This window comes from Cavia porcellus, unplaced genomic scaffold, assembly GCF_034190915.1.
Source record: "Cavia porcellus strain 051 isolate PalLab524CR breed Dunkin Hartley unplaced genomic scaffold, mCavPor4.1 scaffold_5, whole genome shotgun sequence".
Lineage (NCBI taxonomy): Eukaryota > Metazoa > Chordata > Mammalia > Rodentia > Caviidae > Cavia > Cavia porcellus.
The window spans coordinates 76,582,298-76,599,333 of NW_026947488.1; the positions used below are offsets into that span (position 1 = coordinate 76,582,298).

The window sequence follows — 17,036 nt, forward strand, 5'->3', positions numbered from 1 at the left end:
AGCTAAATCTTTCCTTCCTTCATTTTGGGTGTCAGGTATTTTGTCTCAGCAATGAGAGAAAAGTAACCAAGACAGAGGCTAAAAGAAAGGGGGACATTTGCTTTTTTGAATCAGAAATTGACATGAGTACTTATAAATGTAATACGGATAGAAGAAAAATTAAAAGTAAGTCTGTAGACAGTCTATTAACAAAACAGTAATATATACACCTGGACAAGCATCAATTCCATGAGGAAACCCAGCAACTTTAATTACTTCACCTACAGGCACTACACTGAGAATTGCTTCTTTCCAGTTGAGTGGAAGCCTGCTGCTATGGTACAGCAAGCTGTCATGAGTTTTCCTTCTCTTATGTCAGAACTGGCTCATTTTTATATGTGCTGTAAAAAATGATAATACATGTAGTACACTGACAATAATGAGCACACGTTCTAGAATCAGAGCGAGCTGGGTTTGGTTCTGGCTTTTCTGCTTGCTTACTCATTGGCCTTGGGCCAACAGTTGCGCCTCTGGACCTACCTGCTAATCTGTAAAACAGAAACAGCATTTGCCTCCGTTCTTAACCATTCTTCATTGTCAGTTTTGAAATCAGCTCTGCAAATATGATTATATCTCTTGCCTTTTGCTAAAGAAATGCTATTTTTCATGTAAGCCTCATGCAAAGCACTTTGGGGGGGATCGCTGACCTAGACAATTGACATTTGATCTCTGTAGTTAGTGGAAATCACTGGAGAATTTACATCATGGGCTGTGGTTTATCAAATATGTCCATAGTTGACAAGGAGAGACAGCTAGTTAGAAAATGCCTGCATAGATTGTGTGTAGGAAAATGTATGTGTGTTTTTATTGCAGAACAAATGGAGAGGAAGGCAGGCATGAACCATTTTAAATAACTTTACCCAAGAGCTCAACACTGGCCCCAGCTGTGAGGTACTCCTTGTAGAATGCTGAAAGCCAAGGCTTGCCAAAGGAATGTAAATAGTGGGGGGGTTACTGGTGCTAAGTCATTTTTAAGAAGTAGTTGGATGTGACCTAAGGAAAAAGGTCAGTTTTTAAACACCTGTCATCCAGGTGTGGCCATACATGCCTATAATCCCAGGAATCTGAGAGGCTGAGGCAGGAAGATTGCCAGTTTGAGCCACCCAGTCTAGGCAACTTAGTGACTTAACGAGACACTGTCTCAAAAAAAAAAAAAAAAAAAAAAAAAAAAAAGAAAAAGAAAAATTAAAGGGCTGACGATGTAGCTTAGTATGAAGGTGCTGGGTTCAATTTTCAGCGCTGAAAAAAAGAAAGGAAAAATAAAAATAAATATTAAAACACATGCCTGTCAATCCTCAAAAGATTCAGCCATCCTGAATTACAGAGCCAGATCCTGTCTCAAAACAAACAAACAAACAAACTACGCTGGAGAGTTGGCTTCATACTTGGAAGACACTGCCCCATGTGCTTAAAATCACTATAACTTGTCTTCTACAAGCCACATTTCATCTTTTTTTTTCTCCATAGCTAAATAAAACTGCCACAAGTCCGTGAGTTCATCTCTACTGCTAGGCTGAGACCTGTCCTGGGAAGATTCTTGTCTTTTCAAAGTAATTCTTGTTATGTGAAGGCTGTTTCCAGGCTCAGGGTATCAGTTAGATAAGGATGATGCACCACTTTTGAATAGTATCAAGCAGGACTCCCATTATTTAGTGGGGATTTATATCCATGTGCTACATTAGCCTGAGAAGTTTGGAGTGGGCTTCATGTAGGAGCCCAGACTCTAAAGACAATCACCAGAAGGGCCCAGGAATTGCACATTTGGAAAGGAGAAAGTTAACTGGAGCTAACGATAAAGGGGGAAAAATAGACTGGTAGTGCCAAGTGGATTGCAAAAACTTCAAATGCCAGGATGAGGGAGTCAAATGTTCATGCTCAGCTCAAATAGTGAAAGAAAAGTTTAGGGTGAAGTTTCTCAGCAACTAAAAGATTCTCATCATTTATTTTTGTGTTAAGACAAAGAATTCCTGTTAGATTGTCTTAAGACAAGAGAGGGAACTATTCTTTTTCCCTTTCCTATATACTAGGGCAGTATACTTTTTTAGAACTTTCAATGATAACAGCCTGCTATAGCATGCATGTTGTAAGTTTGCCACCACTGCACAAGGGCATACTACTGACACACTGTAAGATAAAATGTCTACAGGTAGATAAGACTTTAAGTATTTAGCTGCACCATGCCTGTAATCCCAGCATTTGGTTGGCTGATATAGAACTGCTTCAAATTCAAGGCCAGTAGAGGCTACATAGTGAGTTCAAGGGCTGTTTGAATTACAGAGACACAGTCTCAAGACAAACAAACAAACAAATACTTTAAGTACTTCAAAAGTGTCTTGGTTAGAATAATTTACCTATATACTCCAGGGGTATATCACACAGTAGACAATCTTCCTGCCTCAGCCTCACAGAAGAATTTAGGGTATACCACACCGTAGACTAGGGGTTTGAGTAGCATCATAGGGTATCCCTAACGTATCACCAATGATGCAATAGTTGATCCATCTACACATTCTCCCACCCTGCTGCACACCTAACATCCGTCCCACAAGTCAACATTTTTGGAATGATGACCACGTGCTATGTCACATGCTGGGTACCTGAGCTACAATAGTGAATAAGTGTATCCCAGTAAGTCTATCACCAACACACTGTGCATCAGTGTGTCGGGTACAGAAAAAGTGACACTGAGATAGGAAGGTAGGGCATGACTTAGACTGACTGGGAAGGAAGGTGTGATCACATGTGCAACAGTTCACAGGACCGCATATGTGGGTTTTTCGCGAGAACTCCAGATGTATGGAATGAATAAAAAGACAAGGTACCATGATGGTGCCATCCCACTTTAACCAACTCCATGTTCTCTAGGGTGTGCTTTTATTTTTCCTATTTATTTTTTGTGGCCCCAAAGTTGCTCTGCAGAGCCAGTTTCTCCTTTACAATTCATTTTTAATTTCTCTATTTTTTCCTACCTCAAGTAAATGTGAAACTTTGCACCATTTTGCTTGTTTTGTTCCAATTCTTTGAGACAAAAAGAACCTGGAAACTATCTCCAGAAGAGACCTCAAAACCGCTTAACAAAATGAAAATGGTGAAGCTTTGTCACAGCTGGGAGATGCCTGGAAGTTTACCATACAATTTCTTCACCTTTTGGTATGAATAATAATTTTTCTGACAAAGCTGGATTTTAGTTAAAAAAATATTGTTCTTTTTCTAAAGCAAGTGAGCTAGATTTGGTAGGTGCCTAGATCACAGGAGGAAGCTTTTCCATGAAGTTGCTCTAGGATATCGGAAGAGAAATCACTGCGGGTGTGTGTGTATGTGTGTGTGTGGGGGGGGGACGTCAGGAAGTGTCTCCCTAGGGGAAGGTAACCTTTCTATAGAAGTGTTGGTTCCGATTGTGTGAGCCAAAAGCTAGCCCTGATTCAGCCTCTGCCGCGAAGCATTAGCCTTTCTCAGGTCGACAAGGCCCTGTCTACCTTCTTCTATCCCTAGTGTACTTAAAGGCAGCAGAGCTTAAGTACACATTCACACTCAGCATTTCCTGAGCACCTGTGTCCCAGGTGTTTGCAAAGGTTTCAGGTGAGATTTTTGGCTGTGCCTTCTTCAGGACATCTAGATGTCTAGGACATTTTTCAAGCCATAGGAAACTTGACACAATCAGGCCACAGACAGGTTACCATCAATTCCAAGTGCAAGAGTACAGACCAGAAACTTGAGATTCATTTCCTGACTAGCTTTATGGCTTTGAACAAGTCACCCAACCTCCCTCCCTGAACCGACTCAATTTCTCCATCTATCTAAAGGGTAGCATTAAACCTTGCAAGGTTGTTGTGAGCAGATTCCGACGGTCAAGATCCTGACTCCGAAGCCAAAGCTGCATAAATGGCAGCCATCATTCTTGGCCAAGTGGGCGCGCGGTGTCCGGGCGAGCCTCCCGCGGGGTCCCCCAGGGCCGGCCAGGCCGTCCCCGCCTCCCGGCTGTGGTCTCCCCGTGCTCGCGGCAGGTGGCCCGGTGTCTTGGTGCCCACGCCCCGCAGCGAGCCAGAAGCGCCGGCCGCTTGCACGCCGTCGGCCCGGGGGATCACTCCCTCGCGCGCCCATCCACGCGCCAGGCGCAGGTGAGGTTTCGGGCCCAGGCCGCAGGGACAGCGACCCCGGGAAAGGTCGCGGCGCAGCCCGCAGCCCGAGGCTCGCAGGGGGTCCCGAGGGCGCCCCCCTCCCGCAAGCTCCAGCGCCGGGCCCGCCGGCCGCGCGCGCTGCGGTTGCGAAAACCCGGAGAGGCGGATCGGAGCGCTCGGCGCTCGCAGCAACTCCTCCGCGGTCCGGCGGGCTGGGCATGCTCAGTGCGGCCCCGCGCCGCCGCCGTCCGCCAACTCGGAAGCTCGCGCTCCGGGGCCGTGGGGGCGAGGACGCCGGCGTCGCTCGGCGCCCCCAGACGGTGGCAAACTTCGCGGCGTTCCCGGAGCTCGCCCGGGCGAGGCAGCTGTGTCACCAATAAAACCGAGCCCAGTTCCCCCTTCCCCACCCGAACGATGGAGGCTGCGGCCGCCCGCGTGCCCCCGCCGGCGGCGGCCCCTGCCCGCTAGCCCGGGACCAACAGGTAAACTGTTGCGGTGGGGGCGGGGAGGGCGACGAGGAGCCCGAGACGCCCGCAGGCTGCTGCCCCAGGCTGCGCCCGCAGCCGCCCTCCTCGCCTCCCCTCCCAGCCCCTGGAGGGCAGCAAAGGGTTAAGTCGGCCCCGAGCCACCGTGAGCGCGGCCCCCTCCGGCCGCCGCGACCGCCCGCAGCGCTCCTTGGCGCCTGCCCGGAGCCGCCGCGGGTACCCGAGCGGCGGATGCGCCACGGAGCCCGGCGGGCGTCTTGGGGGCACCGGTCGCATCCCTTCCGCCCCCGGCTCTCCAGGCCTCCCTCCACCCGCGCCGGCCGGTCCGCGCCCAGGTGGCGGGGTCCGCGGGGTGCCGGGGGAGGGTCTCCGCCGAGGCCTGGGGCGGGAGCGGGCCACCCCGCCGCTCTTCTCGGGGGACAGGGGCCACCCTCGCCTTGGGCGAGTACTTGAGCCACCGGCCCAGGCGCCTAGAAAAGTTTTTACCCCCCCTCGGCCCCCTCCCCCACCTCCATCCTGCGCCCAGCTGGGGTGGGTTTGGGTCCATTGGTGAAAAAAGTCACACGTTCCCATCAGCTGCTCCTCCCCCTGGGGACCGGGGGGTGGCGGGAGGCGGGCGCCGCGGAAGACCCTGGCAGACCTCCAGCGCCTCCGCCGCGCCCGCGAGCGGCGCGTCCCGGGGCTCGAGCGCAGCCGAGTGCCCGCCGAACGCTGCCCCCGTCAGTGCGCGTCTGCGTGCCGGGCAGCGGCGGCATCCAACCTGCTTTATTCCCCTTGCCTGCAGCGCCACAGCGAGCGAGGAGGGGGAGAGAGGGAGTCTGTCTGCAAAGTGCTGCTCCCTGGTGCTCAGAGGCGGCTGCTCCAGCTCCAACTCTCATTCATTTCGCCGGTTAACATGAGAGATCATGGCCGCCTTCGGGCTTCTCAGCTATGAGCAGAGACCGCTGAAGCGCCCCCGGCTCGGGCCGCCCGACGTCTACCCGCAGGACCCCAAGCAGAAGGAGGTGAGGGCGCCGGCGGCCTCCGCGGCTGCCCGGGCCGCGCTCCGCAGCGCTGACCCGGGGCCAAGTTGGCCCAGCGGGCATCGCCGGCGCTGCGGGGGAAGGGTCAAGGAGGAGATCGGAGGCGGGGGTCGGGCTGGGGCACCAGGGGAGCCCTGGCGACGGAGACTCAGCGGCTGTCGTTCCTTGCGCTCCGCAGGGGCGTTCGCTCTCCGGGTGCCGGGTCGCTTCCCGGTTATCGGGCCTTGCACTGAGCCCCCGGGCGCTTTCCCGGCTCCCACCTTGCCGAAATCCTCCTGCTTATTTTCCTGTCCTTCTGCTTGCGTTATTTTTTTCTCCGTCGTTTCGGTAAATCCTCATAAACTTTTTGAAAAATGTTGGAATGCAGTGCATCCGACACGAAGGTCTCTGCGTTTTGCGCCAGCTGAGCATGGGCCGGTGGGGGGAGGGACCCTTTTCACATTCTCCAGTTTGGAATGAAAGTCATTTTTTAATCGAAGTGATAAATATGTAACCCTCTGAACGCACCTTTGTGTCCCCTCACCCCTTTAAAAAAATGAATATTAAGGAGAAACACTGATTTTTTTTTCTGTCCCTAGAGGAAATTGGTTTAATTGCTTGAGGCTGTTTTGTATATGTGAAAGCGGGTGAGTTACCTCGATAGGGAATGGGTCCCAGGATTACTGTTTCTTTGAATGAAATTAATTGGAGAGACCTTGACTGTTGCACCAGGTATGCTAGCTTCAATGGCTAGGGTAACCATGGCATTTTGTAGCTATGTATGTGTTTGTTAGGAGTTAACAAGTAATTATGTAACAACTCTCCAGTTATAATAATGGTCACCCTTGGCTACACAGTTTGCCCAGGGACTTGCCTTTTTTTTTTTTTTTTTTCCCACATCATCTGCTACCCAGCTGTGCTTTCAGTTTGCCAGCTGCAGCCCACCAGTCTTTTATTTTCTTCAGTTAAACACAGAGTGACCACTTTTCAGAACTTACTTGCCTGTGAACCTAAAAGTCCTTTATGGAAAGTTTATAGGCCAGATGATTTCATAGAAAAGTCTTTGTAAATAAAGCAAGGACAGGTCTTGAAGACTTCCAATTTGATAAATATACCTGTCTCACTAAGGGAGGGCGAGTGCACGCTGTGGCTGAACTGCTTTGTTAATAATGTGAGAAATAAGGGGCAGCAACTGCTTTTTAGAGGTTTACATTGAATTTGAGTATTACTAGCGTAAAATTAAGATTGGAGCTGGGAAGGTTTTACAGGTGGTTTGTAGCAGAGGCTTAACAGGAGAACAAGAGTTTGATGAAATTTTGCAGGTTTCTTACCCATCCATTTCCTCGGCCGTGCTGTCTTGACTCAGAATGAAGTTAATTGTTTAGGACTGCAGAGTACAGAGATAGTAAGAGCTGTGTAGAGAAGGGCAACTGAGAAATGACTAGCAGGAAATCCTTTCGAGTTTTTGTGGGGACAGTGACATTCATTGTCCTCTTGTAATTTAGGTCTTGCCTTGTTTTTTTTCCCAGAGGGTGGTGTAATTGATGGCAGCACACGTTTCAGGATGGTGGCTTGGGATGTCATGTGGGTTTAGTTAAGTGTTTATTTTTTATGACAACACTCATAAAAGACTCAGACTTGGGTCCTCTGTGATTCTGGGAAGAATTTCAAGGGTCATTTTGTGGAATCCTAAAACTGGAAGTGACTTTAGAGACTCCTTTTAATGTTTTCTTTTTGACAACATGAAACTGAAGCCCAGGAAAATGAATTTAACTGAGGTAGATGTGCATAAGCAGAATTGGATCCAATCCAGTATTTGTGTCAAAACCCAGTGTTGCATTAAGGATGATTTATGCTAAATTACGTTCTGATGTTACTCCCCTTCCCAAGGCAACTGACATTTTATCTCTCTCAAGCAGAGATAGTTATGTGTGAGCAGAGTCAGATTTGGGTACAATATGGAACAGGTGCTTGGCTATTCTTGGGTGGTTGGTGAGTAGTTTCCTAAGTTTATTTATATATTTTTTCCATCAAAATTTCTATCTGTATTCCACCTGTAGTCTTCTAATATTTTCCTCTTTTTGATACTGAGGATTGGACCCAAGGCTTTTACACTGAGCAACATCCTCAGGCACTTTTTAAACTTTGAGATTGGGGTTTCACTAAGGTATCTGTATTGGGTAGAAACTTGGGCTTTTCCTGCCTCAGCTCCTAAATTGCTGAACTTATGAGTGTGTTGCCACCATGTCCCTCTGTTTTCTTTAAACTTTCAAAAATTTTTTTTGTGCTTCCTATGGGATAATGCACATGAAATCATAAATTTAATGCATATGAATACATGTGAATGTATACAATGATTATAAAATTATGAAAGATGTATTCTAATCTAATTTACTGTGTGTATGTGCACACCCAAAGTTGGTAATTATACACCACAGCTATTAACACTTTAACAGGTTAGTTTTGTGTATAAAGTTACAATGTGAGTTGTCAGAGATACATGCCCATTATGGTGGGAAATGCTGATTTAATGGAACAATGATGGGCTTCCAAACACGGCAGTTCTGGTTTGGACTCTGGTTTAGTAGTTGGAAAGTTGTATAATTTCTCATTCATAAATTATTGTCTTAGTTTTAAAATTTGTGGGAAAAAAATTCTCACAGTGTGTGAGAGAGCTCTTTCACTTAGTAGAGGCCATCCTTGTCACTGTGTATGTAGTTTATATTGTTGGTGTTACTGTGGCATCAGTGTTCTGGGAAGTAGTCCCCAAGGGATAGAGTGGGATTCTTCAGTGATGACCTCCCATAGAGAAGAATTGGAAGGTAGGACTGGAAGCCTTAATCTGTTCGATCCACTGATTATGTGTGTTCAAGTTCTCTGTGCATCAGCGTTTCATAGGACTTTACTGTATATTGGGGAGAATACTTTGTTCTCTAGAAGTGTTGCTCTCAAGTCTCCAAAATAGGGACTCTGAAAATCAGAAGTTATTCTTGATTCCTTCTCCTTCCTTAGTCCTCATGTGTGTATCAGTACCATATATCCATCAGTACCTCTGGTCTGATCCAGTTCTACCATGCATTTCCAATAATTCTGATACTTTCTAGTTTCACCAAACTGCCTGACTTCCTTTTAGGCTTCTCTGGCTGACTTTTCTCTGGTCAGGGGCTCTAAGGTGTGCTGGTCTGTCTGCCTGGACCTGGTCTACCTCTTCCCCATCCTTAACATTCCACCTTGCTCTGCTCACCTGACTCTGTTGTGGTCAGTAAGGTAGGTTCTGGGTCCTTTGTTACTGGGCTCAGTCCTGGCTTTCCTGTTTATATACTTCTTATTATTCCTGTAGCTCAGTATCCTTTCTTATAGTGTAGGTATGAAAACACTACTTATCTCACAAGGCTGTTGGGAGATTATGTGGATAATTAATGGAAGAACTTAGAATCTGGAGTGAATTCAGGACCCAAATATTTGCTGTCATAACTGCCATCAGGTTTGCCTCTTTATCATTATTTAGGTCCTAGTCCAAGGATTTCCCCAGGCCTTTCAGGTATATCCTATGTAATTGCACACTTATTTGCATTTTGCCACGCTCTCCTAATGGGATAATTTTCTAAGGGCAGCAATTAGTCTGTCTCAGGCATCAGTAAAGTACCAGCACTTGGTACATTTAGATCCTAGGATTCTGAGTGTGCAGATATATTTGTTGGTCTGTATGAAGAAAGTGGAATGAATGAATAAAAAAGAAAATCTGGTTACCTAGAGGTGTTGGAGGAAGTCTAGGTAAATGCTGAAAGTATTCTTTCTATCTTTCTTGGAGGATGTAAGGCTCATAGTAAAGTTAAACTTTAAGAAGAAAGAGGAGTATACCATTGGATAGAAGAGGCTTACTGAGTAGTGTGTTCAGGAAATCAAATTAGTTATAAAAGTGAGTTGGGGCAAGAGAGCTTTGCAGGTATCAGGAGCTCATGGATAGCGTTTAATGGGGAGGATTGGCTGGCATTCTGTGCAGGGGCTGCCAGATGAGAGAAAGTACATGGTTTTACAGAGTTGATGATGGTGGTGACTGCTTGTGGATAACCCAGAGGAGTGGGTCTACAACTTCAGAGTACATTTCCTTTTCCCGGAGGACTTGTTAAAGACATTGATGGGCTGCGGATAGGGCTCACTGGAGGAGTGCTTCCCTAGGAAATACTGGGCTCTGTGTTCCCAGCCAGCACTGCAAGCAACAAGGAGTTCAAGATGCTGTTGTATTTCTTTATGTCTTGGGGGAATTTACATAATACAGAAAAACACTGCTAAGTTATAATGTAGCTTGATCGCTGCTTACGTATGTCTGCCTAATCTGGATTATCACTCACATGCAGACAGTTGTTAACCTTTAGGTGTGTTAGTCTGTTTCACACTGCTGTTACAGAATGCCATGGTCTAGGTAGTTTTAAATTAAGGTAATTGGCCAGAAAGTGCCAGTTTGAGGGGCTGGTGTCTCATAAGGCTCTTCTTGCTGTGTCCTGACCTGGAGGAGACAGGCAAGAGAGGGTTGAATTTGCTTTTATAAGGATCTTGTTTCCAATGTGCTTCTGAGCAAGTCAGCTCATAAGGATAGAGCCCAAATGACCTACTGTCCTACTTCTCAACATTCTGGTATTGAGGATTAAATTCCTAACACCTGAATTTTGGGAACGTGTTCAGACTGTATCCCTGTGAGTGAAATTAGGAGTGATTATTTTCTTTGTGTTCATCTCATTCCAAGCTTAACAATAAACACATTGTACTTTTGTCCTTGGAGGAAAATAATCTAAAGAACAATTATTAGGCAACTTTAGTTAGGTGTCAGCAATGAGTCCTCGTTGTTAGTTTTGTTTGTTTGTTTGTTTGCTTTGAGATAAGGTCTCACTGAGACTTTTCCTGGGCTGGCACTGAACTCCTAGACCTCAGTGATCCTTCTTATTCTCTTGAGAGGTTGGAACCTTGGTGCTGTTTGTTAGTTTTAAGACAATGTGGAGCTCATTTAGCTGTTGGGTAGGCAGAGCAGTGTCACAGAGCGTTGAAGTAAGCACCTGCACCTGTGGTGCTGCCAGCTGTGGTAGGGTGGGGGTTATGGCTGTTACATGAACATTGCAGCTCTACTAGCTACATGGACAGTGTGATTTCTCTTACTGGTAAGCTGGAGAGAATCATGATTAGTCATATCAATTTTAAAGTGTTTGAAGGAATGTTGTAAACTTAGATATGAAAAAGTGTTGTAAAGTTAAATTGTAATCATATAGAAGTGATACAGATTTCGTGATGTTTTGGAAAAGGCTTGCACTAGCAGGTTGTTAAAGTTTTAGGCATTTTATGAGCTGGATGATATGCTGGTAGCTTAAAATCAACCAGAAGGTGAGTAAAGTACTTACACCAAGGAAGTTGGCAAATGCTGCAAATTGGGATTGTTTCTTCTCATTTTTATGAAAACTGGTTGTTAGAATTCAGGAGCACACCACTGGGTATGGTTATACATGGCAGATACTTTGTCGGTTACTTCACTATCATTTTTACCCTGCTTTTCCCTTTCCTGCCTTCTACTAAGAACTTAAAAAAGTTAAAGCTAGGTTCTCACTTTCCTCATCTTTACAGCTTCAAGTAAGCTTGTAATTTAATTCTGATGAAAGGGATTTAATGGAAATCTGCTACAGAACTGTTTGAGAAAATATTTTCCTCTGAATCTATAGGCATAAGAGGAGGCTTTTTTAAAATGCCGTGAAGGCCCCTTAGTTTTGTGTTTGGAAAGTAGTGAGAGAATATGATCTCTGCAGCTGGTGTTATGAGGCATGGAGTCTGCGATTAAAAAGCCAACGCAGGGTGGGAGGGATCTGTTGAGTAGCTTTATGAAATTGTTAAGCTACTGAATTTACCATGGGACCACTTCTCCATGGATTTCTTGCTATGTAAACAACAGAAGTCCACGTGGTTTAAGCCATTGTTGGGGCTATTACCAGTGTCTTGTAGCCAAAAGCATTCTACTGTTGTCATGGTACTTTCCATTTATATTTTGGCACCCTCAAAGGATCACAGCATGCATGAGCCTCCCGTTTTTTTTTTTTTTTTTTTTAAGAGTGTGCTTTTAAAGAAGTTTTGTTCTCTGGCTCAGTCAGAAGTATAGGCAGAAGGCAAAAAAATGCATCTTTGTTCTTTAGGTAGTAAATTCTGACCAGTGCCTATTGGGACCCAAGAGGAACTAAACAGTGAGCTGCTTTATTTCCATTCTGGCAGAAAGAGTATTATTGGTAGGAAGTGGGAAGATCCCTGTTCTGTTTTGCTTTGAGAAGGAGAATCTGCAGGTCGGTACTATATAGGGAAGGCTGTGCACCTTTGGAGCTGTAGACAGGTTAAACTGAGTTTTCAGAGCAGCTCTGGGCCAAGCACTTTGTGCCCTGATTAGTTGTAGCACTTCTGCTTGACCTCGTCTTGGTAGACGGCTTTCCTTTTTGGGAAATACCCTCATGTTGCCCTAGCCATGAGAATCACTGTGCAGGTTAGGGTTCCCTATGACTGGGAACTGGGGACTGTTTAGCTCCATTGCCTATGTCGCATCTCATGTGGTTCCTCCTGAACAGGGAGAAACACTCTGGAGTCTCACGCCATCTCCTTGTGTTTTCTGGTAGTACATTCCCACCTCTCTTTTCACCCTCTGGGGATGGCTCTGGCATTGGCATTTTTGGCCTTTAGTGTGCAGCAGTGATTTTGTTTGAGATACTGCCTTATTTATGGGTAGCGTTTGTAAGCTGTGCTGATAGCTCAGTTCCAGGGAACAACAGTTAATGTGACATTCTGTATAAGTGAATTCTTTGTTGTGCAACACTGTGGCCCTGAGAAAAGGAGAAACAAAAAATTAAGCTATTGGGTTTTATTTTCCATGTTTTGAGGTAAACAGTATCATACATACACATGCCAAACCAAGTCAGTCATTCAACCAGTATCGCTGAGTACTTTGCAGGCTCTTCACCAGCTATGGCTTCATGAGGACAGGACCCAAGTCTTTTATTTTCTGCTGTGTCTTCGGCTTCAAACACAGTGCCTGGCTCACACTTAGGGCTCAGAATTCTTCTGTGAATGAATGCAAGAATAAACAGATTCCTGGAACTTTAGATACAGGGCACCAGGGCTTCTCATCTGTAGTAGTATCCAAAAGCTTTCTCTTTTTTCCCTGTACAGACAGAGCAGCGTTTGGAGATACTGTGAATTGTCACAGCTGCTGCATGCTGGTGCCTGGTAGTGTGAGCCAAGGGTGCTACTAACATTCTCCAGATAGTTCCCCATACCAGAGTTTTCCGGTCCATCACATCAGTTGTTAGGAGGTGACGAGACATAGGCTAGAGGGAGTGATAGACCACTAAAGGAAGAATGCAGAGTTTCAGATATTCTTTGGGAAGAGCCTTCACAGTGCTGTGGGAAACAAGGAGTGACCCAGTTTCTCTTTTTTTTTTGAAGGGACCTATTAGCAGGGCAGAGTTTTGAATCTGGAACTTGGAGGATGTGTAGGAGTGACTGGCGGGGAGGATGTGGAAGGAAGTTAATTCCAGGCAGAGGACACTGCATGTGTGTAGGATCACAGAACAGAAACAATGTACAGTGTGTGCAGGGATGGCCTGAGTCATGGAGAGCTGGGTGAGATCTAGTCCTGGGCCTCTGGGCGCCGTGTGGAGATGTTTGGATGTTGTGGTGCAGGCAAAGGGGCACCTTACTTATAGGAATGAGACTTAAGGTGACCAAAAGTTGCAGTTGGAGGAGACAGAGGCCGAGGACCACACTGAGGCAGAAAGATTTACCTACTAAGTGGTCACTGGTGTTCAGGACGGGAAACAAGACAAAACAGTGGGTTTAGAAGGACAGAACTTTATTGTCATCATTTTGGAGGGGAAGTCTGAAGTCACAGCACTAGAGGATCGTACTCCTCAAAGATTCTGGGGTATAATCATCCTTGTGTCTGCCAGCCTCTGTGGTTTCCTATATTTTGGTTTCTTGTTGTTTTTGGCCTTTGGCCACATCACTGTAGTTTTTGCCTTTGTTTTTTTGTGTACTTGTTCTCTGGTCTTGTATTCTTCTCTGGGTGTCTCTTATGAGGACACTTGTCGTTGGGTGTAGGGCCCACCTCTGCATAGTCCAGGATGTTTGTATCTGTAATTATACCCCCCCAAACCCCTTTTCCAAGTGAGGTCATGTTCATAGATTCTGGGATGCAAATTGGATATTTTTTTTTTTTTTGGCTGTGAGTTTGGGAAGCTTGGGAAGAAAATAGAAGGTAGGATTCATGACAAAGGATATTTGGATAATAGAATTGGCAAAGTGGATGTGTGAACTGAGAGAGGGGTAAATAAGAAAAATTTCAATGGATTGTTAATTTTAGGTAGCAGTTCCCAGTTTTGTTTGTGGAATCCCTTTACAGTAGTATACTTTTGCAGGACATAATGAGTATAACACATTGTAATTCTTTTTACGTCCTCTTTGCCTTCCCTCCCCTTTCCTTCCATCTCTTGGTTCTCTTCCCATTTCCAATTATCTTTTGTTTTGATATCTAAATTATTTATACTCTGAGATTCCAATATAAGAGAAGCCATGAGATAGTTAAGATTGTGTATCTGATTTATTTCACTTAACATTTTGATTTTAATGTGTATCTATTTTCCTACAAATAGCTCAACTTTATCCTTCTTTATGACAGAGTAGCCCTCTGTTGTATATAAGTACTTTTTCTTTATTCACTCATCTGTTCATGGACATAATACGATGTTTCCAAGACTTAGCTATTATGAATTGTGCTGCTATAAAAATCCCTTTTACAAACTTAAGCACTGGGGATCCCATAGAGCTTTTGTTTACTTGGGTTATATTTCTCAATATTTATTATATTAGAAATTATAACTGATAAATTTTGGAACTATGTATACATTTAAAACTAAATGGATTTCATATTAAAATGTGTTTTATTAGTTAATCCCCCTCCCCTATTAAAATAGTGAAAAGAGTGGCATTGTTTCGTATTTATGGACATCTTTTTATGTGGATTTCTGTACCTAGTTCTGCATTCATTCTTTGGGATAAGTTGTTTTGCTTGAAGAACATAAAGAAAATCTGATCTTTCACAGTAGGGAACTGATAAATCCTCAAGAACCCAGAGGTCTCAGATTTGGGACAACACTTATCTAGACTGTTGGTAGGTGGATTGATGGTGGTCTCTAAAGAACATGCCCCATGGAAACAAAATAACTTAGTTGTCTTTTCCCCACATGGGTGTTTAAGCTTGGAAAAGGTGAAGAGTAAATTTTTGTATATTTTTATTTGAGAAGACTCTGGGAAATAAAGGTTGAAGTGCGTATTAGTGGAAACTGACAATTTGGATTTGGATCTGATGTGTTCGTAGAGAGCTGGGGTCATGGGTGTGATTACCCTTTGAGAGTATGCAGAAATGGAGGGGCCAGTTTACCCTGAGAAACGGAATTTTCTAGGGCTAGACTACTTGGATGGATAAGTGCTTTAGAGGGGAGTTAATACCAGTGAGGCTCCAGCTACTTTTTGCTTTCTCTTACTTTTTCTAGATCTGCTGAGCAGTTCATCTCTTTAAGACTTTTGGACATGGGCTTTCAGTCAGTCGTACCACTGCAAAGTGGTTGGTTACTCCTTAGCATTCAGCACAGTTTGTGTTTGAGTTTTGGGTCTGTCCTCCCAGACAATGTAAGTTCCATGAAGCAGGAATGGGGTCTCTTATATCACCTCACTGCTACTCAGAGGCAAGAAGAAATCTGATAAAGTTCAGCTGACAGGCATTTCAGTCCCACTAACTGGGCAGTAGTCATATTCAGCAAATGGTTTTTAGAAGTCTGGCAAATGAAGGCCTGGTACAGGCATAGGCGTGCTAGGATATATAAAACATGGTTTCTGCCTTTTAGAACTTTGGGTGGAGAGATAAAAGTGTTGTTCATGAGACAACAGAGTCTTTAGAAGCTTCGGTGTGATGGGAACAAATATGCAAGTGGTGCTTTCGGAAGTCTTTGGAAAGCTGGTAGGTGTTTTCCTGGTGGCAGAGTGGAGTAGAGAAGGCATTTTGGGCAGATGTTCTGAGCACAGATGTGGGAAACTAGATTCTGTGTTGAGAGGAATTGCTGGTAGTTCAATAAAACAAGAGCATATTGAGCCTCCAAACTTGAACATATTTTACGACAATTAGGAAAGAGGAAGAAATAAAACCGCTGAGAGGAGAAAGCGATTCTAGGGCAGGAGAGAGAGCACCCAAGAGGAATGATAACCTTTACATTGTTCTAGATCCCCTTATTTGAGGTAGCCTGGGAGGCGGGACTTAATATGGTGCTTTCTCTTACCTTGAACTTTCTATAGGCATTTCCAGAGTCAGTTTGATTGTGCCAAGATATTTTTCTTGCCCAGGAAGAAAAACTCACTCAGCCTTCAACCCACATCCAGTGTGCCACAGATCAGCTATGCAAATGCTGCTTTGTCAAGTAAAAACAATTTGGTAGAATTTGTTGCTTTCCTTTTGCAGTCATTCCATTCATGGATTAATCTAATGAGGTTGGTGAGATTAGCACCACTTCAGGCATTGGCAAGATTAAAGAACTAATACAAGTGTTTGTCTGAAGTGTTGTCAGATTGTTTGTAAAGGTAAGTGTGGAGGACCTATCAAAAGCTATACAATTTATTTTTCTCCTGGGTTCTGTGAGGAACGTCAATATTAACCTTACTTAGTTTAACTTATTTTGAATAAAGCTCTGCACAGTACTATGGAGTGTATGGAAAATGTTTTTTGGGGTCAGAGTTGTTTTTACTATTTGGTCAGTTTTAGACTGCATGTTAATTCCCTGTTTGCAAGATTCTTTATGAACTGGAGATACTATTTACATTTCATCTAGTCACGTGAAATTTGCTTTAAGATCATTAAGTAATCAACATGTTTTGACATTATATTTTCATTTACTTAGCTCTTGCTGTATGCCTCCCACTGTGCGAGGTGATATGGGGGTGTAGAAAAGAAATAGAAACCTGCTCTCAGTCCCCTCTAGAATGCTGCTGCTTAAAATAACTTGTGAAGGACTAGTTTTTTTAAAATTAATTTTCAGTCTGTTGCAGACTGATATAAATATATGATAAAAATGAATTACTAGAGAAATGAAATACGGCTTTCATGTTGTGACAGCGTCACACTGTTTTAAATGTTTCAGCACTCAGTTTTTATGATTCTTACTGAGGACAGGCAACATTTTTGGCGCACACTTTTGGTTTTTTTTTTGTCTTTTTCCTTTTTATCGGTACCGGGGATCAAACTCACGACTACCTGCTTGCAAGGCAGGCGCTTATGCTGCTGAGCTAAATCTCCAGCCCCTGGCCCACACTTTTGATAGCACTGATCT

General features: G+C 44.6%; 1 protein-coding gene across 8 annotated transcripts in view; it reads left to right on the plus strand.

Moving 5' to 3' along the window:
• The first annotated feature begins 5,358 nt into the window (after positions 1 to 5,358).
• Positions 5,359 to 17,036, plus strand: part of Med12l (mediator complex subunit 12L) — a 276,541-nt gene continuing 264,863 nt past the window's right edge. For 7 of the 8 annotated variants that reach the window (XM_063249183.1, XM_063249180.1, XM_063249185.1 and 4 more), the window contains exon 1: positions 5,504 to 5,646. In XM_063249183.1, the coding sequence (XP_063105253.1) occupies positions 5,548 to 5,646 (99 nt within the window). In that variant the 5' untranslated portion in view covers positions 5,504 to 5,547. Of the gene's footprint in view, positions 5,647 to 17,036 lie in introns of all 8 variants that reach the window. The other variant, XM_063249179.1, reaches the window with a different exon arrangement.